Source organism: Panulirus ornatus, chromosome 28, assembly GCF_036320965.1.
Source record: "Panulirus ornatus isolate Po-2019 chromosome 28, ASM3632096v1, whole genome shotgun sequence".
NCBI classification, from domain to species: Eukaryota; Metazoa; Arthropoda; class Malacostraca; order Decapoda; family Palinuridae; genus Panulirus; species Panulirus ornatus.
The window spans coordinates 8900075-8916109 of NC_092251.1; the positions used below are offsets into that span (position 1 = coordinate 8900075).

General features: G+C 39.2%; 1 protein-coding gene across 3 annotated transcripts in view; it reads left to right on the plus strand.

The window, feature by feature from the left end:
• The first annotated feature begins 894 nt into the window (after positions 1 to 894).
• LOC139757827 (mitochondrial 2-oxodicarboxylate carrier) overlaps positions 895 to 16035 on the plus strand; it is a 29895-nt gene continuing 14754 nt past the window's right edge. The window contains exons 1-4 of one of the 3 annotated variants that reach the window (XM_071678714.1): positions 895 to 996; positions 7540 to 7626; positions 11999 to 12204; positions 12636 to 12686. In XM_071678714.1, the coding sequence (XP_071534815.1) occupies positions 7560 to 7626; positions 11999 to 12204; positions 12636 to 12686 (324 nt within the window). In that variant the 5' untranslated portion in view covers positions 895 to 996; positions 7540 to 7559. Of the gene's footprint in view, positions 997 to 1149; positions 1208 to 5091; positions 5229 to 7539; positions 7627 to 11998; positions 12205 to 12635; positions 12687 to 16035 lie in introns of those variants that run through there. The other 2 variants (XM_071678713.1, XM_071678715.1) reach the window with 2 other exon arrangements.

Consider the following 16035-nt stretch of genomic DNA (forward strand, 5'->3'; position numbering starts at 1 on the left):
CTCGTAACTGACTGGAGCGGCTTCATACCGTTCTCCAGCATGACCTGGGTTGCTACCCTGGCATACGTGTAAGTTGAATACTGCATTGCTGTGCCAAATGAGTTCCTATATCGTGTATCTTTAATAAGAATCGTCCAGACCATCCCTGCATGGGTGTTAGTCAATGGAATCCCGTTCTCTAGTGACCCATTCAGATTTCAGATGATTACTCGCAAAAGGGAAGGAATCCCCTCCACAATACGACGAGTTACTTGCATGACATTAATATTATTTGCATGTGGCTATACATGGATATGTAAATAGCCTCATTTGAGCTTTACCGGTTCAGTAAATAATATACAAGAATGCAGTGTGGCAAGGAAACTTGTTAACATATAGCTTCTCCCTGCAAGATATGAGGACAGATTCAGAATACAGAGAAAATCATAATGACAAAGGAATACTGATGTAGTATATAAACGAAAGATCAGAGTTAAATGGGCGTCCTTCAGGCGTTTTGTAAGAAGATATTAGCTTGGGGCGGTGTCTATGGGCGTTATATAACTATAATTAGCATGGCTTGGGTGTCACAGTGTATAGCTGTAATTTCATTGAGAAAAAAAAATAAACGCCTACTTAACAAGAAAAATACAACAGAAAAATAACTGAGTAACAGATTTATCATCTCATGGTAAAGAAAATAACAAAACTAGCTCTATATGAAAACTAGATTGATATGGCATCACGAATGAAAACTAATGTTTTCTTTGCTATCTCATGAAGTACTGACGCATCCTTTACTTTCTCTTGGCTTAGTTATACAAATGGAGAGTACGAATAGTCAGGAATATCATCGAACATCCATGCATTACATGCAAGAAGTGTAGTTGCAAGTGAAGGTTGGCATCTCGGCCCCTGGTCATGGTGTTTAATGTTACTGCAGTGGCGATCAGCTGTGACTGCGTCCAGATGTCTGTGTGAAGGCACGACTTGGCTTTGAGATCCTGATCTATTTAGGTATTTACAGTCCTTAAACTTGTTTTTTTCTTATAATTACTAGTAAATTCATTGTATTGAATGTGTATGTTATAAGATTTAGTATGAATGGTAGTCAGTACGATTTTATCTTTAGATTATGGTAAAAAGTAAACACGTCATTGTTGTGAGGAGGTTTCAAATGAGGGAGATGGACGGTGAATGTGGATGTGATGTATTTCCTAACGTGAAGGTAGTCAAGGTTTTACTTCCAATTTCCTTTGGGATTACTGGCTGAGTTGTAATGGCTATAGTTTAACGTTGGTCCTCTTATATACCAGGTGTGACTGACACTTGAGGGTATTGTTGCCCGCTCTTAAAGTCTTGTAATCTACTTTTTATGTTACCTGGTGCTCCCGGCAGCCTGATCATGTATGAATTAGCCATGAAGCATAGATGCATATATTATCAATTTAATGGTAGTAGCAGGTCATACGACATTTTTTTTTATATTAACCTTATACTAGATTAAGATTTCTATTTTGGTGATTGACACGATGAATTACCTTAATGTCACCGAGTTTAGGCGGTGTTATCGAAGACCTTTTACCCTTTGCTCTCTATTAGTGCAGGGAAAGTGTGTCGTTGAAATGATTAAACAAGTGAACTTATCAAACCTGAAGGGGAAATTGTTCCCCAGCCCAGATTGACTTCAGTGTAACCTTACCTTACATTAACCTAACCTAAATTGGACGTTAGTTCAAATAAACCCAACAATAAAGTAGCATAAGTAAATGGTGAATGTTTTTGATATTCTGTCTCTGTACCCAGACTGAAACTAGCTTTTTATATCGAACGGTTTTGTTCTGCATTACTAGTGTAGTGTTTAAAAATGCCATGAGATGCAGAGCATGATTTAGTGATGAGTATTATGATCACCAGGGAAAATGTAAGGTTAGTTTATATAAAAGTTCATGAAAGATTTATGTAAGAATCTGCAGAACCCATGAAAACCTCACATAACCTCCCTAGCAGTTGAGATCTATATCACTGTTCAAGTCATACAAATAATATCAGTGATTGCATATTGTGTCATTGGTGAAGAGTGTCAACAAAATGTACGACTGCCTGAGCACCATTTGTGCCACCATCCAGCTTCCTCCCCAAGCAACCATTATATGCACGGCCAGCAGTATGCCAGTTTAATGGGATATTATTTACTGTACGTCTTGACTACTAGGAGAGGGTAGATAAGGTTTCCATAGATTCTATCCATATTTCACTTATGTTTTACCTACTTTTACATTAGTTAACCCCACATTTTCCTTAATATGCATAACCCTCACTACAATTACTGTATCTCGTAATTGCACAAATTACCTCCAAGACTTTTGTTTTATCCTGGAAATACTGTGCAAACATTGCAGGATGTTATCACCCAGTTTCCAAAACTAGTTTATTGCAAGGATGAACAGGTAGGTAAATTGCCACAACAGTTACAGATGCACATCACTTTAGCCTGTCCACTCATTATCAGTGGAGATTTAGGCAGAGTGGTATCAACACATTCCTTACACTTAATTGAAGTGAATCACACTGTAACTGCTTGATTTGGAACATTTTTTTTTTATATACTGATATATGATATTCAGGAGGGCTAAAAAGTTGAGGGAAAATGTGAGGTTGATCATTATGATAGTAGGTGTAAACTTTTATAGATAGAACATATGAAGCTAATTTGCCTTATCTGATGAGATACATTTTAACATTCACTTCCGGGTTGTAGTGTGTAGCTTACCTGACCTTGACATGTTCATGGGCTGCCCAGAGCAGACCACTCGAGTTTGAACCCTAGTTCCAGCAGTTGGTTCACAGTGAACCCAGCTGTTCATCCACCCCAAGGTGTTTGTTGATAAAATGGGCTCCTGGCTCAGATTGATACATAATATTATTTTTTTTTCATCATACTTGATTGCTCTTTCCCGCATCAGTGAGGTAGTGTCAGGAAACAGATGCAGAACAACCCATCAGCTCATATACACACACACACACACACACACATATATATATGAATATATATATATATATTTTTTTTTTTTGCCGCTGTCTCCCGTGTTTGTGAGGTAGCGCAAGGAAACAGACGAAAGAAATGGCCTAACCCACCCCCATACACATGTATATACATACACGTCCACACACGCAAATATACATACCTATACATCTCAATGTACACATATATATACACACACACACATACATATATACCCATGCACACAATTCACACTGTCTGCCTTTATTCATTCCCATCGCCACCTCGCCACACATGGAATACCATCCCCCTCCCCCCTCATGTGTGCGAGGTAGCGCTGGGAAAAGACAACAAAGGCCCCATTCGTTCACACTCAGTCTCTAGCTGTCATGCAATAATGCCCGAAACCACAGCTCCCTTTCCACATCCAGGCCCCACACAACTTTCCATGGTTTACCCCAGACGCTTCACATGCCCTGATTCAATCCACTGACAGCACGTCAACCCCGGTATACCACATCGATCCAATTCACTCTATTCCTTGCCCTCCTTTCACCCTCCTGCATGTTCAGGCCCCGATCACTCAAAATCTTTTTCACTCCATCTTTCCACCTCCAATTTGGTCTCCCACTTCTCCTCGTTCCCTCCACCTCCGACACATATATCCTCTCGGTCAATCTTTCCTCACTCATTCTCTCCATGTGCCCAAACCATTTCAAAACACCCCCTTCTGCTCTCTCAACCACGCTCTTTTTATTTCCACACATCTCTCTTACCCTTACATTACTTACTCGATCAAACCACCTCACACCACACATTGTCCTCAAACATCTCATTTCCAGCACATCCACCCTCTGCGCACAACTCTATCCATAGCCCACGCCTCGCAACCGTACAACATTGTTGGAACCACTATTCCTTTAAACATACCCATTTTTGCTTTCCAAGATAATGTTCTCGACTTCCACACATTCTTCAAGGCTCCCAGGATTTTCGCCCCCTCCCCCACCCTATGATTCACTTCCGCTTCCATGGTTCCATCTGCTGCCAGATCCACTCCCACTTTACTTCCTCCAGTTTTTCTCCATTCAAACTTACCTCCTAATTGACTTGACGCTCAACCCTACTGTACCTAATAACCTTGCTCTTATTCACATGCATATATATACATGTATATGTATCAGCATATACACCTATACATACTTATAGATACACATTTTTTTTATTATACTTTGTCGCTGTCTCCCACGTTAGCAAGGTAGTGCAAGGAAACAGAAGAATGGCCCAACCCACCCACATACACATGTATATCCATACACGTCCAGACGCGCACATATACATACCTATACATCTCGGTGTATACATATATATACACACACACAGACATATACATATATACACATGTACATGATTCATTCTGTCTGCCCATATTCATTCCCGGCACCACCCCACCACACATGAAATGACAACCTCCTCCCCCGCATGTGCGCGAGGTAGCGCTAGGAAAAGACAACAAAGGCCAGATTCGTTCAGACTCAGTTTCTAGGTGTCACATATAATGCACCGAAACCACAGCTCCCTTTCCACATCCAGACCCCACACAACTTTCCATGGTTTACCCCGGACACTTCTCATGCCCTGGTTCAATCCATTGACAGCATGTCGACCCCGGTACACCACATTGTTCCAATTCACTCTATTCCTTGCATGCCTTTCACCCTCCTGCATGTTCAGGCCCCGATCACTCAAAATCTTTTTCACTCCATCTTTCCACCTCCAATTTGGTCTCCCACTTCTCGTTCTCTCCACTTCTGACATATTTATCCTCTTTGTCAATCTTTCCTCACACATTCTCTCCATGTGACCAAACCATTTCAAAACACCCTCTTCTGCTCTCTCAACCACACTCTTTTTATTACCACACATCTCTCATACTCTTTCTTTACTTACTTGACCAAACCACCTCACACCACATATTCTCCTCAAACATCTCAAATAAATACACATACACAGACATATATATATATATATATATATATACACATGTGCATATTCATGCTTGCTTGCCTTCTTCTATTTCCAGAGCCACCTTACCCCACAGGAAACAGCATCACTGCCCCCTGTGTCAGCAAGGTAGTGCCAAGAAAAGAGACAAAGAAGACCACATTCATTCACACTCAGTTATCAGTCATTGGACTCAACACCTCATAGAAGCAGTTTAGAAGTATACTGATATATTATGATGGTAAGTAGTCATATGATAATAGATAATACGATTATGGGAAGGGCTATAAAGCTCAAGAGAAAATATGGGTTTGATCATTGTAAAAGTAGGTTAACTCATGAAAATCTTACTTTTACTCTCCTTTGCACTTCTGAGCTTTATAGCCCTTCCCATGTTCATATTATTTGTTGTCATATGATTACTTTCTTATCCCTGGGGATAGGGGAGAAAGATTACTTCCCATGTATTCCCTGCATGGCATAAAAGGCAACTAAAAGGGGAGGGAGCGGGGGCTGGAAATCCTCCCCTTCAGTTTTTACTTTTCCAAAAGAAAGAACAAAGAAGGGGGGCCAAGTGAGGATTTTCCCTCCTAGGCTCAATCCTCTGCTCTTAATGTTGCCTTGATAATGCTGGAAATGGCAGATATGTATGAAAAAAAGTAATTACTTTCCATCAGAACATCTTAATTATTGGTAAACTGTTGGTTTAGGCCTGCCACTTTGCTTCTGTATGGAATGGGCCGCTAAAGGTACCAACTCATTCCATACAATGGAATGCCACGGAGTTCGGTTCTGGGACCAGAACGTTTCTCGATCTTTATTAATGACTTTTCTGAAGGTGTGAATTCCTACCTGAATATGTTAACAGCAGATGATGCAAAGGTCATGAGGAAAGCAAAAAGCAAGGAAGATTTCATTAGCTTAGGAGACCTAAACAACACTCCAAAGGTGGCCTGAAATGTGGTTGATAAAATTTATCCTGAGCAAATGTAAAGTAATGAGGATGGGACATAATGAAAGATGGCCTCAGTATGACTATTTCTTAGTAGGAAATAAGCTTCAGGATCGTGTGTGTGAGAGGGACTTTGGAAGTCCCATATTCAAAGGACAGTTAAGGAGATATACTGTCTGCTGGCAGATATCAGAATAACTTTCAAGTATATTGATAAACAAATATATAGCAATCCATTCGTATCCTACGTAAGGCCAAAACCAGAATACGCTTCTCTTGTTTGCTCATCATCCTTAAAGAAGCACAGAGAATGCATAGAAAAGGTCCAGAAGAGAGCAACAAAGATGTTATCAGAATTTTTGAGACCCATGCCATGTGGAAAGGCTGGGGCATTAGATTTACCTGCCTTGGAAAAGAGAAAACAGAGGGGTGACCTTTAGATTTTTAAAAGTGACCAAAAGTGAACTGCACTTCAAGAGATGTAGGGTTAGAGCAGCTGGAGCACGTAACAGGAGATTAGTTAAGAAACTTGTAAATAAGAGAGTTGAAAATACTTTTGTAGCATAAGAGTGGTGGATGAATGGAACAGATTGACTTAGGGCATGGTTAATGCAAACAGCATACATAAGTTCAAGGGATTGTATGATAGTGTTCAAGAGATGGGGCCCAAGAGTAACAAACTCCCTCCCTGTATAGTACAAATAGGTAATTACACTTAGTAGAAGTTAGACTGTTTTTGTGTGATTTATGTCATTTTTCTGTTGCAAGGTAATATCGCAGTTATGTTGGGATTGTCTGAGAAAATCATTGTAGACTTATTGAAATTAAGTGAAACTTTCATAAACTAACAGAATGTATGAAATCCTCACCAATCTATCTTAAGCAGCAAGATTTATTTTAATTTACAATGTTAAACAAGAGACACGCATCGTTGGATGTTTTGCCATCTTGCAGAAATGTAAACATGACACACCAAGCAGTTAGTGGTACCATTTAGCCTCCCCTCAAACAGTCATTCCTAGTAGCAGGCCACATTAAAGATGGCATATTTCTACTATAAATCTTGGCTGCTTGGGGAACTTAACTCAGGTTTTCATAGGTTATTATACATTATATTACTGTAGAGGTGCACTCTTGTCACAACTTTTTCAGTATCAAATTAGACTTCATCTGCATCACCTGGTATTGTAACAGTTACAGAATCAGATAATTCAGGGTTGATGTAGACAGTCTTAGTGCACCTTACTTCTCTCCATCCTACTTCAGCAGCAGCACAAACTGTCATCACTACTTTTTACAGTACCTGTTCCATAGATTTTCATTGAATGTCCTGTAAATCACCACTTCATGTCAGAGTGTTGTTTATAAGTGGTAAACTAATTTGTTTCAGGCATATCCCATCCATAAGGATTAGATTGAGAAAAATTTTATTCATGACCATAACCTCCCTTGTTTCATTAGCACAGCTAAGTATATTTCGACTTGTAACAGGGTGTCCAGATATGTTAACCCATTGCAAGGTGAGGTTGTAGCATAAATGGATAATGTTATGAATGAATTAACATTTTGATTATACTTCAGATATATTTACTTTTTTCAGAGTTTGAAGCTACTAGCAAGATGTCAAAGAAGAGCTCCCTAAACCTCAAGACTGTAGCCATTAATTTGGCAGCAGGAGGATCTGCAGGTAAATCTAATCATCAGCAATATTTGTTTTTAGTCATGGTTTCAAGAGCTTATCATCACAACAACAGACTTCATAATTAAGATCATGAGAGGCAAGTGTTTTGGGAGCAGCTGAATGAGTGTGTTAGTGGTTTTGATGCACGAGACCGGGTTATAGTGATGGGTGATTTGAATGCAAAGGTGAGTAATGTGGCAGTTGAGGGAATAATTGGTATACATGGGGTGTTCAGTGTTGTAAATGGAAATGGTGAAGAGCTTGTAGATTTATGTGCTGAAAAAGGACTGATGATTGGGAATACCTGGTTTAAAAAGCGAGATATACATAAGTATACTTATGTAAGTAGGAGAGATGGCCAGAGAGCGTTATTGGATTACGTGTTAATTGACAGGCGCGCGAAAGAGAGACTTTTGGATGTTAATGTGCTGAGAGGTGCAACTGGAGGGATGTCTGATCATTATCTTGTGGAGGCTAAGGTGAAGATTTGTATGGGTTTTCAGAAAAAAAGAGTGAATGTTGGGGTGAAGAGGGTGGTGAGAGTAAGTGAGCTTAGGAAGGAGACTTGTGTGAGGAAGTACCAGGAGAGACTGAGTACAGAATGGAAAAAGGTGAGAACAATGGAAGTAAGGGGAGTGGGGGAGGAATGGGATGTATTTAGGGAATCAGTGATGGATTGCGCAAAAGATGCTTGTGGCATGAGAAGAGTGGGAGGTGGGTAGATTAGAAAGGGTAGTGAGTGGTGGGATGAAGAAGTAAGAGTATAAGTGAAAGAGAAGAGAGAGGCATTTGGACGATTTTTGCAGGGAAAAAATGAAATTGAGTGGGAGACGTATAAAAGAAAGAGACAGGAGGTCAAGAGAAAGGTGCAAGAGGTGAAAAAAAGGGCAAATGAGAGTTGGGGTGAGAGAGTATCATTAAATTTTAGGGAGAATAAAAAGATGTTCTGGAAGGAGGTAAATAAAGTGCGTAAGACAAGGGAGCAAATGGGAACTTCAGTGAAGGGCGCAAATGGGGAGGTGATAACAAGTAGTGGTGATGTGAGAAGGAGATGGAGTGAGTATTTTGAAGGTTTGTTGAATGTGTTTGATGATAGAGTGGCAGATATAGGGTGTTTTGGTCGAGGTGGTGTGCAAAGTGAGAGGGTTAGGGAAAATGATTTGATAAACGGAGAAGAGGTAGTAAAAGCTTTGCGGAAGATGAAAGCCGGCAAGGCAGCAGTTTTGGATGGTATTGCAGTGGAATTTATTAAAAAAGGGGGTGACTGTATTGTTGACTGGTTGGTAAGGTTATTTAATGTATGTATGACTCACGGTGAGGTGCCTGAGGATTGGCGGAATGTGTGCATAGTGCCATTGTACAAAGGCAAAGGGGATAAGAGTGAGTGCTCAAATTACAGAGGTATAAGTTTGTTGAGTATTCCTGGTAAATTATATGGGAGGGTATTGATTGAGAGGGTGAAGGCATGTACAGAGCATCAGATTGGGGAAGAGCAGTGTGGTTTCAGAAGTGGTAGAGGATGTGTGGATCAGGTGTTTGCTTTGAAGAATGTATGTGAGAAATACTTAGAAAAGCAAATGGATTTGTATGTAGCATTTATGGATCTGGAGAAGGCATATGATAGAGTTGATAGAGATGCTCTGTGGAAGGTATTAAGAATATATGGTGTGGGAGGCAAGTTGTTAGAAGCAGTGAAAAGTTTTTATCGAGGATGTAAGGCATGTGTACGTGTAGGAAGAGAGGAAAGTGATTGGTTCTCAGTGAATGTAGGTTTGCGGCATGGGTGTGTGATGTCTCCATGGTTGTTTAATTTGTTTATGGATGGGGTTGTTAGGGAGGTGAATGCAAGAGTTTTGGAAAGAGGGGCAAGTATGAAGTCTGTTGGGGATGAGAGAGCTTGGGAAGTGAGTCAGTTGTTGTTCGCTGATGATACAGCGCTGGTGGCTGATTCATGTGAGAAACTGCAGAAGCTGGTGACTGAGTTTGGTAAAGTGTGTGAAAGAAGAAAGTTAAGAGTAAATGTGAATAAGAGCAAGGTTATTAGGTACAGTAGGGTTGAGGGTCAAGTCAATTGGGAGGTGAGTTTGAATGGAGAAAAACTGGAGGAAGTGAAGTGTTTTAGATATCTGGGAGTGGATCTGGCAGCGGATGGAACCATGGAAGCGGAAGTGGATCATAGGGTGGGGGAGGGGGCGAAAATTCTGGGAGCCTTGAAGAATGTGTGGAAATCGAGAACATTATCTCGGAAAGCAAAAATGGGTATGTTTGAAGGAATAGTGGTTCCAACAATGTTGTATGGTTGCGAGGCATGGGCTATGGATAGAGTTGTGCGCAGGAGGATGGATGTGCTGGAAATGAGATGTTTGAGGACAATGTGTGGTGTGAGGTGGTTTGATCGAGTAAGTAACGTAAGGGTAAGAGAGATGTGTGGAAATAAAAAGAGTGTGGTTGAGAGAGCAGAAGAGGGTGTTTTGAAATGGTTTGGGCACATGGAGAGAATGAGTGAGGAAAGATTGACCAAGAGGATATATGTGTCGGAGGTGGAGGGAACGAGGAGAAGAGGGAGACCAAATTGGAGGTGGAAAGATGGAGTGAAAAAGATTTTGTGTGATCGGGGCCTGAACATGCAGGAGGGTGAAAGGAGGGCAAGGAATAGAGTGAATTGGAGCGATGTGGTATACCGGGTTGACGTGCTGTCAGTGGATTGAATCAGGGCATGTGAAGCGTCTGGGGTAAACCATGGAAAGCTGTGTAGGTATGTATATTTGCGTGTGTGGACGTATGTATATACATGTGTATGGGGGTGGGTTGGGCCATTTCTTTCGTCTGTTTCCTTGCGCTACCTCGCAAACGCAGGAGACAGCGACAAAGCAAAAAAAAAAAAAAAAAAAATAAAGAATTACCCTTAATTTTAATGAAAAGAAAAGATGACTATTTCAGTAGACATAACTATGTCTTTTGTTTCTCCGCAATGAAAAATATATTGTCACTGTAGTTGAGGGTGAAAATAACAGTTTTCCTTTATATTTGATAATTATTTTGTTTTGTGTATATTGCTCTACTAATAATGGGTCACGGTTCTGTAAAGATTATGTTTATCAGGACAAAGTGACCATGGTCATATTTCAGTTAGAACAAGAATGATTAGTTTTTAGTTACTTGTGGTTACTGAAAGTGACTTGCATCAATGACACCCTTGTGTAGGATCAAAATGCATTATTTTCTGTTCAGTTCAGGATTCTGATCAGTTGTCTTAAGGATGCTTTCTTTGATATTCAAGATGATCACTCTATGGTTATGGGCTTTATCTGCACTCACAAGTAGACCTCATTCATGAAGATTTCTGGAGTAAATACATAAGTTCCTGCACTTTATATCCATTCATATAAAGTGCCTTTGAGTTATTTAGGTTCTTTGAGCCTTCCTTTAAGAAAGTGATTGCTTTTCTTTCCCACAGCTCAGAAGGGAACCTTTAGTCTGAAACCCCTTTTTATTCTCTTAATTGGTTAAGACTAATGAAAGCCACAGTTTTGTACTAGAAGGAAATTAGCTTAACAGGAACCCTATTCATTCATTCTAGTAAGTTCAGCTAGAGAGCTTCATGCCTTGTGCCCAATGTTTCTCTTAGAGCTTTTGGGATTTCACCAAGTTTGCTTAAGGGATCTTTTTCATTTATATATGTAGGTCCTTTGTCCTTCCCAGGAAATTACAAATCCTTTGTACCCCCAGTACTTTCTTAAGTCATATAGATACTAAATTGGTACAGTATAGAGAAGTTAAGCTGAGGCCCCTGGACTAGGATGTGATGGAAATCGTGAGCATATTTGGACCAAAGTCTTACTCTAGACCAGTGTTGGGAGAAAGTGGTTTCTACCTTGTCATTCTACTAAAATGTTGCATTGAAAATCAGTAAAGTACCTGTTGTCTACTTTCATCAGTAATACTGTGTGGTTCTGGGGATTCTTTTCTCAGGAGAATAATTTTCCAGTGTTTCTTCAGTTCTCCACTGGAAGAACTTTCCTTTGAGGTTTGTCTTGTGTGAAGGTATTCCCCAGCTTGTCAAGGTAGATATCTGTCTGGAGGCATTAGTGTTAACGAATATTAGGATGTACTTTGTTTATGTGAATGGCAGAATGACCTAGCTTGCAAGAGATAAAAGTATTTCAATTACCATGCTTCTAGGGTAACACTTGTGTGATATTTCATCCATAAATTTTTGAAAGGAAACTGTCAGGAAGGCTCACTCTTTAAATGACCATTCACAGCAGGAGAAAGTATCCTTGATATTTAGGTTTTATATCAAATAGTAGCTTACAGGCTTTTATTTTTTTATGGATTATATATAAGGGCTGTACTCTATTGGTTTTTTCATATGCAGGTTTCACAGAAATATGCATTATGCATCCCCTGGACGTTGTCAAAACAAGGTTCCAGATTCAGACCTCAGGTGTTCCGGGTGACCCAAACTACTATACATCAGTGTTTGATTGCATGCGCAAGATGGCCAGAAATGAAGGACTTTTATCTCTGTATAAAGGTGTTTTGCCACCTGTTTTGGTTGAAACTCCAAAACGAGCTGTCAAGGTAACATTTTTGTTTTGACAAAAAATTAATGACTGTACATGTTTGATAATGAGTTGTAGATAGTGTGTGTGTTGCCAGCTCGTATAACATATATGAGTAATACTACCTTTTTATGATTAACTGATTTATTGGAGTTTGTCTTTTTTCCATTTCCTCTTTAATGTACCATTTTTTCGTTATATTTTTGAGCATTTTTGTGAAAATATATTTAAGAAAAAACTTATTTTGAAATTATAACAGTTACAGTTTATACCCTTATTATAAAAAAAAATATTTTGCAAGTGTGACAATAACATTCTAATCTTGTTAAATCTTATTTTGTGGATAACAAATTTTACTAGGCGTATATATCTGTGCACTTTGTGTATGTCACCTTGTGTATGTTTGTGGAAATTATTTAACTGCTGGTAATAAATCTTATTTTCTTCCAGTTTCTTACATTTGAGATCTACAAACAGTTGTGTGGCACTCAGACACCATCTGTAAGTACTATATTGTTTGCTAAGATTAATAAAGTATTTTCAGGGAAAAAGTTTGAGTAATGAGGAAATGTATTAGTTTATCTTAAAACTGTTTAGTAAATTTTTTTCTTACAGTTCATCATTCAGAAGATAATAGTTTGTGTTCCTTGCCCCAAAGTTTAATAGATATCAGTTGAAATTTGTAGAGTCATCCAGTATGTGCTGAAAACAGTGTATTGAACACTTGATACCAGCTTCTTGTCTGAACAGCTCAGTATGTTATAGTTTCATTAGCACAGAAAGATAATTCCGCTACACAGAGATATATATCCCTGGGATAGCGGAGAGAGAATGCTACCTTCATATCTTCTGAGCCTCGTAGAAGGTATTTCAGAGTGGAAAAGGGGGCTAGAAATTTTCCCCTCCTGTATTGTCAGTTTCGAAAAGTAGAAATCAAGTGAGGATATTTTTCTCTAAGGCTTAGTCATCTGTTGTTGACACTACTTCACTGAGGTAGGAAAGGGCGAATGGGTATGAAAGAAAGAAAAGAGATACTGTGATTCCTTTACCTTTTGATGTGTCATATATTTTATTGTATATTTTCAATAAACAGAAACATCAGCCATTACCCTGTTTAGGAAAGGAGCGAGGGATGGATTAGATACAGTATTGATATATAGGAACAGGAGTAGGAGCTAGAAATACTTCACTCCTGCTTGTATTAACTGGAGCCAAATGAGGATTTTTCCTCATAGGCTTAGCGCCTGGCTATACCTTGCTGAGGTAGATAAGAGTGAGCAAGTATAAAGAAAGAAAATAAGATTTAGGTTGGCCTTTTTTATCTCCTATGCTGGTTTGTCTCACAAACAATGAAATAATATGTATAATTAGAGGGTTAAGACCGTCAGACATTCTGTGAAACTGGAGGTATGCACTAGCTTTCTCTGTCTGCCCCTTTCCTTTCACTAGTAGTAGTGGCAGCTCACTCATTTCAAACTGATCTTCAATTATAGTATCCATAATGTGATACTATTCATATAGTATGAAGTAAAATTGATTTTAAGAATTACATAGCAGGCAAAGTGTTCTGTTTGGACTGTTAATCTTATTAAAAAGTGCTATGTACTGATGAGAGGATTATGACTGTTGTTTTCATATTGCCACACATTCTTGTGGCTGATTATGTCTATTTTTTGTCAAGTTTCTGGCATTCTACCTATGTTATCCATTTTCTTGAGGGCTTCCCAAGTGATTTATGGTAATTGCACTCTATGAATAATCCACTTATTCTGTGGACCGTATCTGGCACCCATTATGATTTTTACAACATTTGGTAAGTTTATATAAGTCAGGTTAGGTTAGAAATAATTAGAGATGGATAACTATGTAGTATAGCTAGGATTAGAATGAAGATGGGAGAAGGATACTTGATGTGAAGATTTTATGAGGAAGACACTCTTTTATGAAAGTCTTTTTTTTAAGATGATGTGATCACAAAGAAATACAGCAGATGTCAGGATACAGTAAGATTTACAGAACAATAGTAAATTTGAAAGTACAAGGACGTTGGTCAGCCATAGAGAAAATAGATACATGCAGTGAGAGCAGTGATTAAGGCTAAGAATATGTCATATGAGTTTGCCAAAAGAATGATTTAGAATAGGATGCATCTGGAAGTATTTTGTGAAGAATTATTTAGAAGAGGATGCATTTTGAAGCATTTTGTGTAAAGACTTATTGTGAATGGAGACTTTAGACTTGCTTAATGAATCAGTGAGTCACATTACTGTATGAATTGAAAGAAAGAGGGTTATACAAACATTTAAGGCTATGTTTCACTTTGATTCACTGATCAGGGATTGAGTATATGCATAAGTTATTAAGAGGCTGTATTTTTGTAATCCATCTCGTGGAATTGAAAGGAGAGTTCATGATATAAAAAGGAAAATATGTGATTATACTATCTTGTATTGTAACTCTGTAAAAGAGGAAATAGAAGAAGGGTTGGTGAGAGTAAGTGAGCTTGGGAAGGAGACTTGTGTGAGGAAGTACCAGGAGAGACTGAGTGCAGAATGGAAGAAGGTGAGAACAAAGGACGTAAGGGAAGTGGGGGAGGAATGGGATGTATTTAGGGAAGTAGTGATGGCTTGTGCAAAAGATGCTTGTGGCATGAGAAGTGTGGGAGGTGGGCTGCTTAGAAAGGGTAGTGAGTGGTGGGATGAAGAAGTAATATTATTAGTGAAAGAGAAGAGAGAGGCATTTGGATGATTTTTGCAGGGAAATAATGCAAATGAGTGGGAGATGTATAAAATAAAGAGGCAGGAGGTCAAGAGAAAGGTGCAAGAGGTGAAAAAGAGGGCAAATGAGAGTTGGGGTGAGAGAGTATCATCAAATTTTAGGGAGAATAAAAAGATGTTTTGGAAGGAGGTAGATAAAGTGCATAAGACAAGGGAACAAATGGGAACATCAGTGAAGGGGGCTAATGGGGAGGTGATAACAAGTAGTGGTGATGTGAGAAGGAGATGGAGTGAGTATTTTGAAGGTTTGTTGAATGTGTTTGATGATAGAGTGGCAGATATAGGGTGTTTTGGTCGAGGTGGTGTGCAAAGTGAGAGGGTTATGGAGAATGATTTGGTAGACAGAGTAGAGGTAGTAAAAGCTTTGGGGAAGATGAAAGCCAGCAAGGCAGCGGGTTTGGATGGTATTGCAGTGGAATTTATGAAAAAAGGGGGTGACTGTATTGTTGACTGGTTGGTAAGATTATTTAATGTATGTATGACTCATGGTGAGGGCCTGAGGATTGGTGGAATGCTTGCATAGTGCCATTGTACAAAGGCAAAGGGGATAAGAGTGAGTGCTCAAATTACAGAGGTATAAGTTTGTTGAGTATTCCTGGTAAATTATATGGGAGGGTATTGATTGAGAGGGTGAATGTATGTACAGAGCATCAGATTGGGGAAGAGCAGTGTGGTTTCAGAAGTGGTAGAGGATGTGTGGATCAGGTGTTTGCTGTGAAGAATGTATGTGAGAAAGACTTAGAAAAGCAAATGGATTTGTATGTAGCATTTATGGATCTGGAGAAGGCATATGGTAGAGGTGAAAGAGACGCTCTGTGGAAGGTATTAAGAATATATGGTGTGGGAGGCAAATTGTTAGAAGCAGCGAAAAGTTTTTATCGAGGATGTAAGGCATGTGTACGTGTAGGAAGAGCTGAAAGTGATTGGTTCTCAGTGAATGTTGGTTTGCATCAGGGGTGCATGATATCTCTATGGTTGTTTAATTTGTTTATGGATGGGGTTGTTAGGGAGGTGAATGCAATAGTTTTGGAAAGATGGGCAAGTATGCAGTATGTTGTGGATGAGAGTGCTTG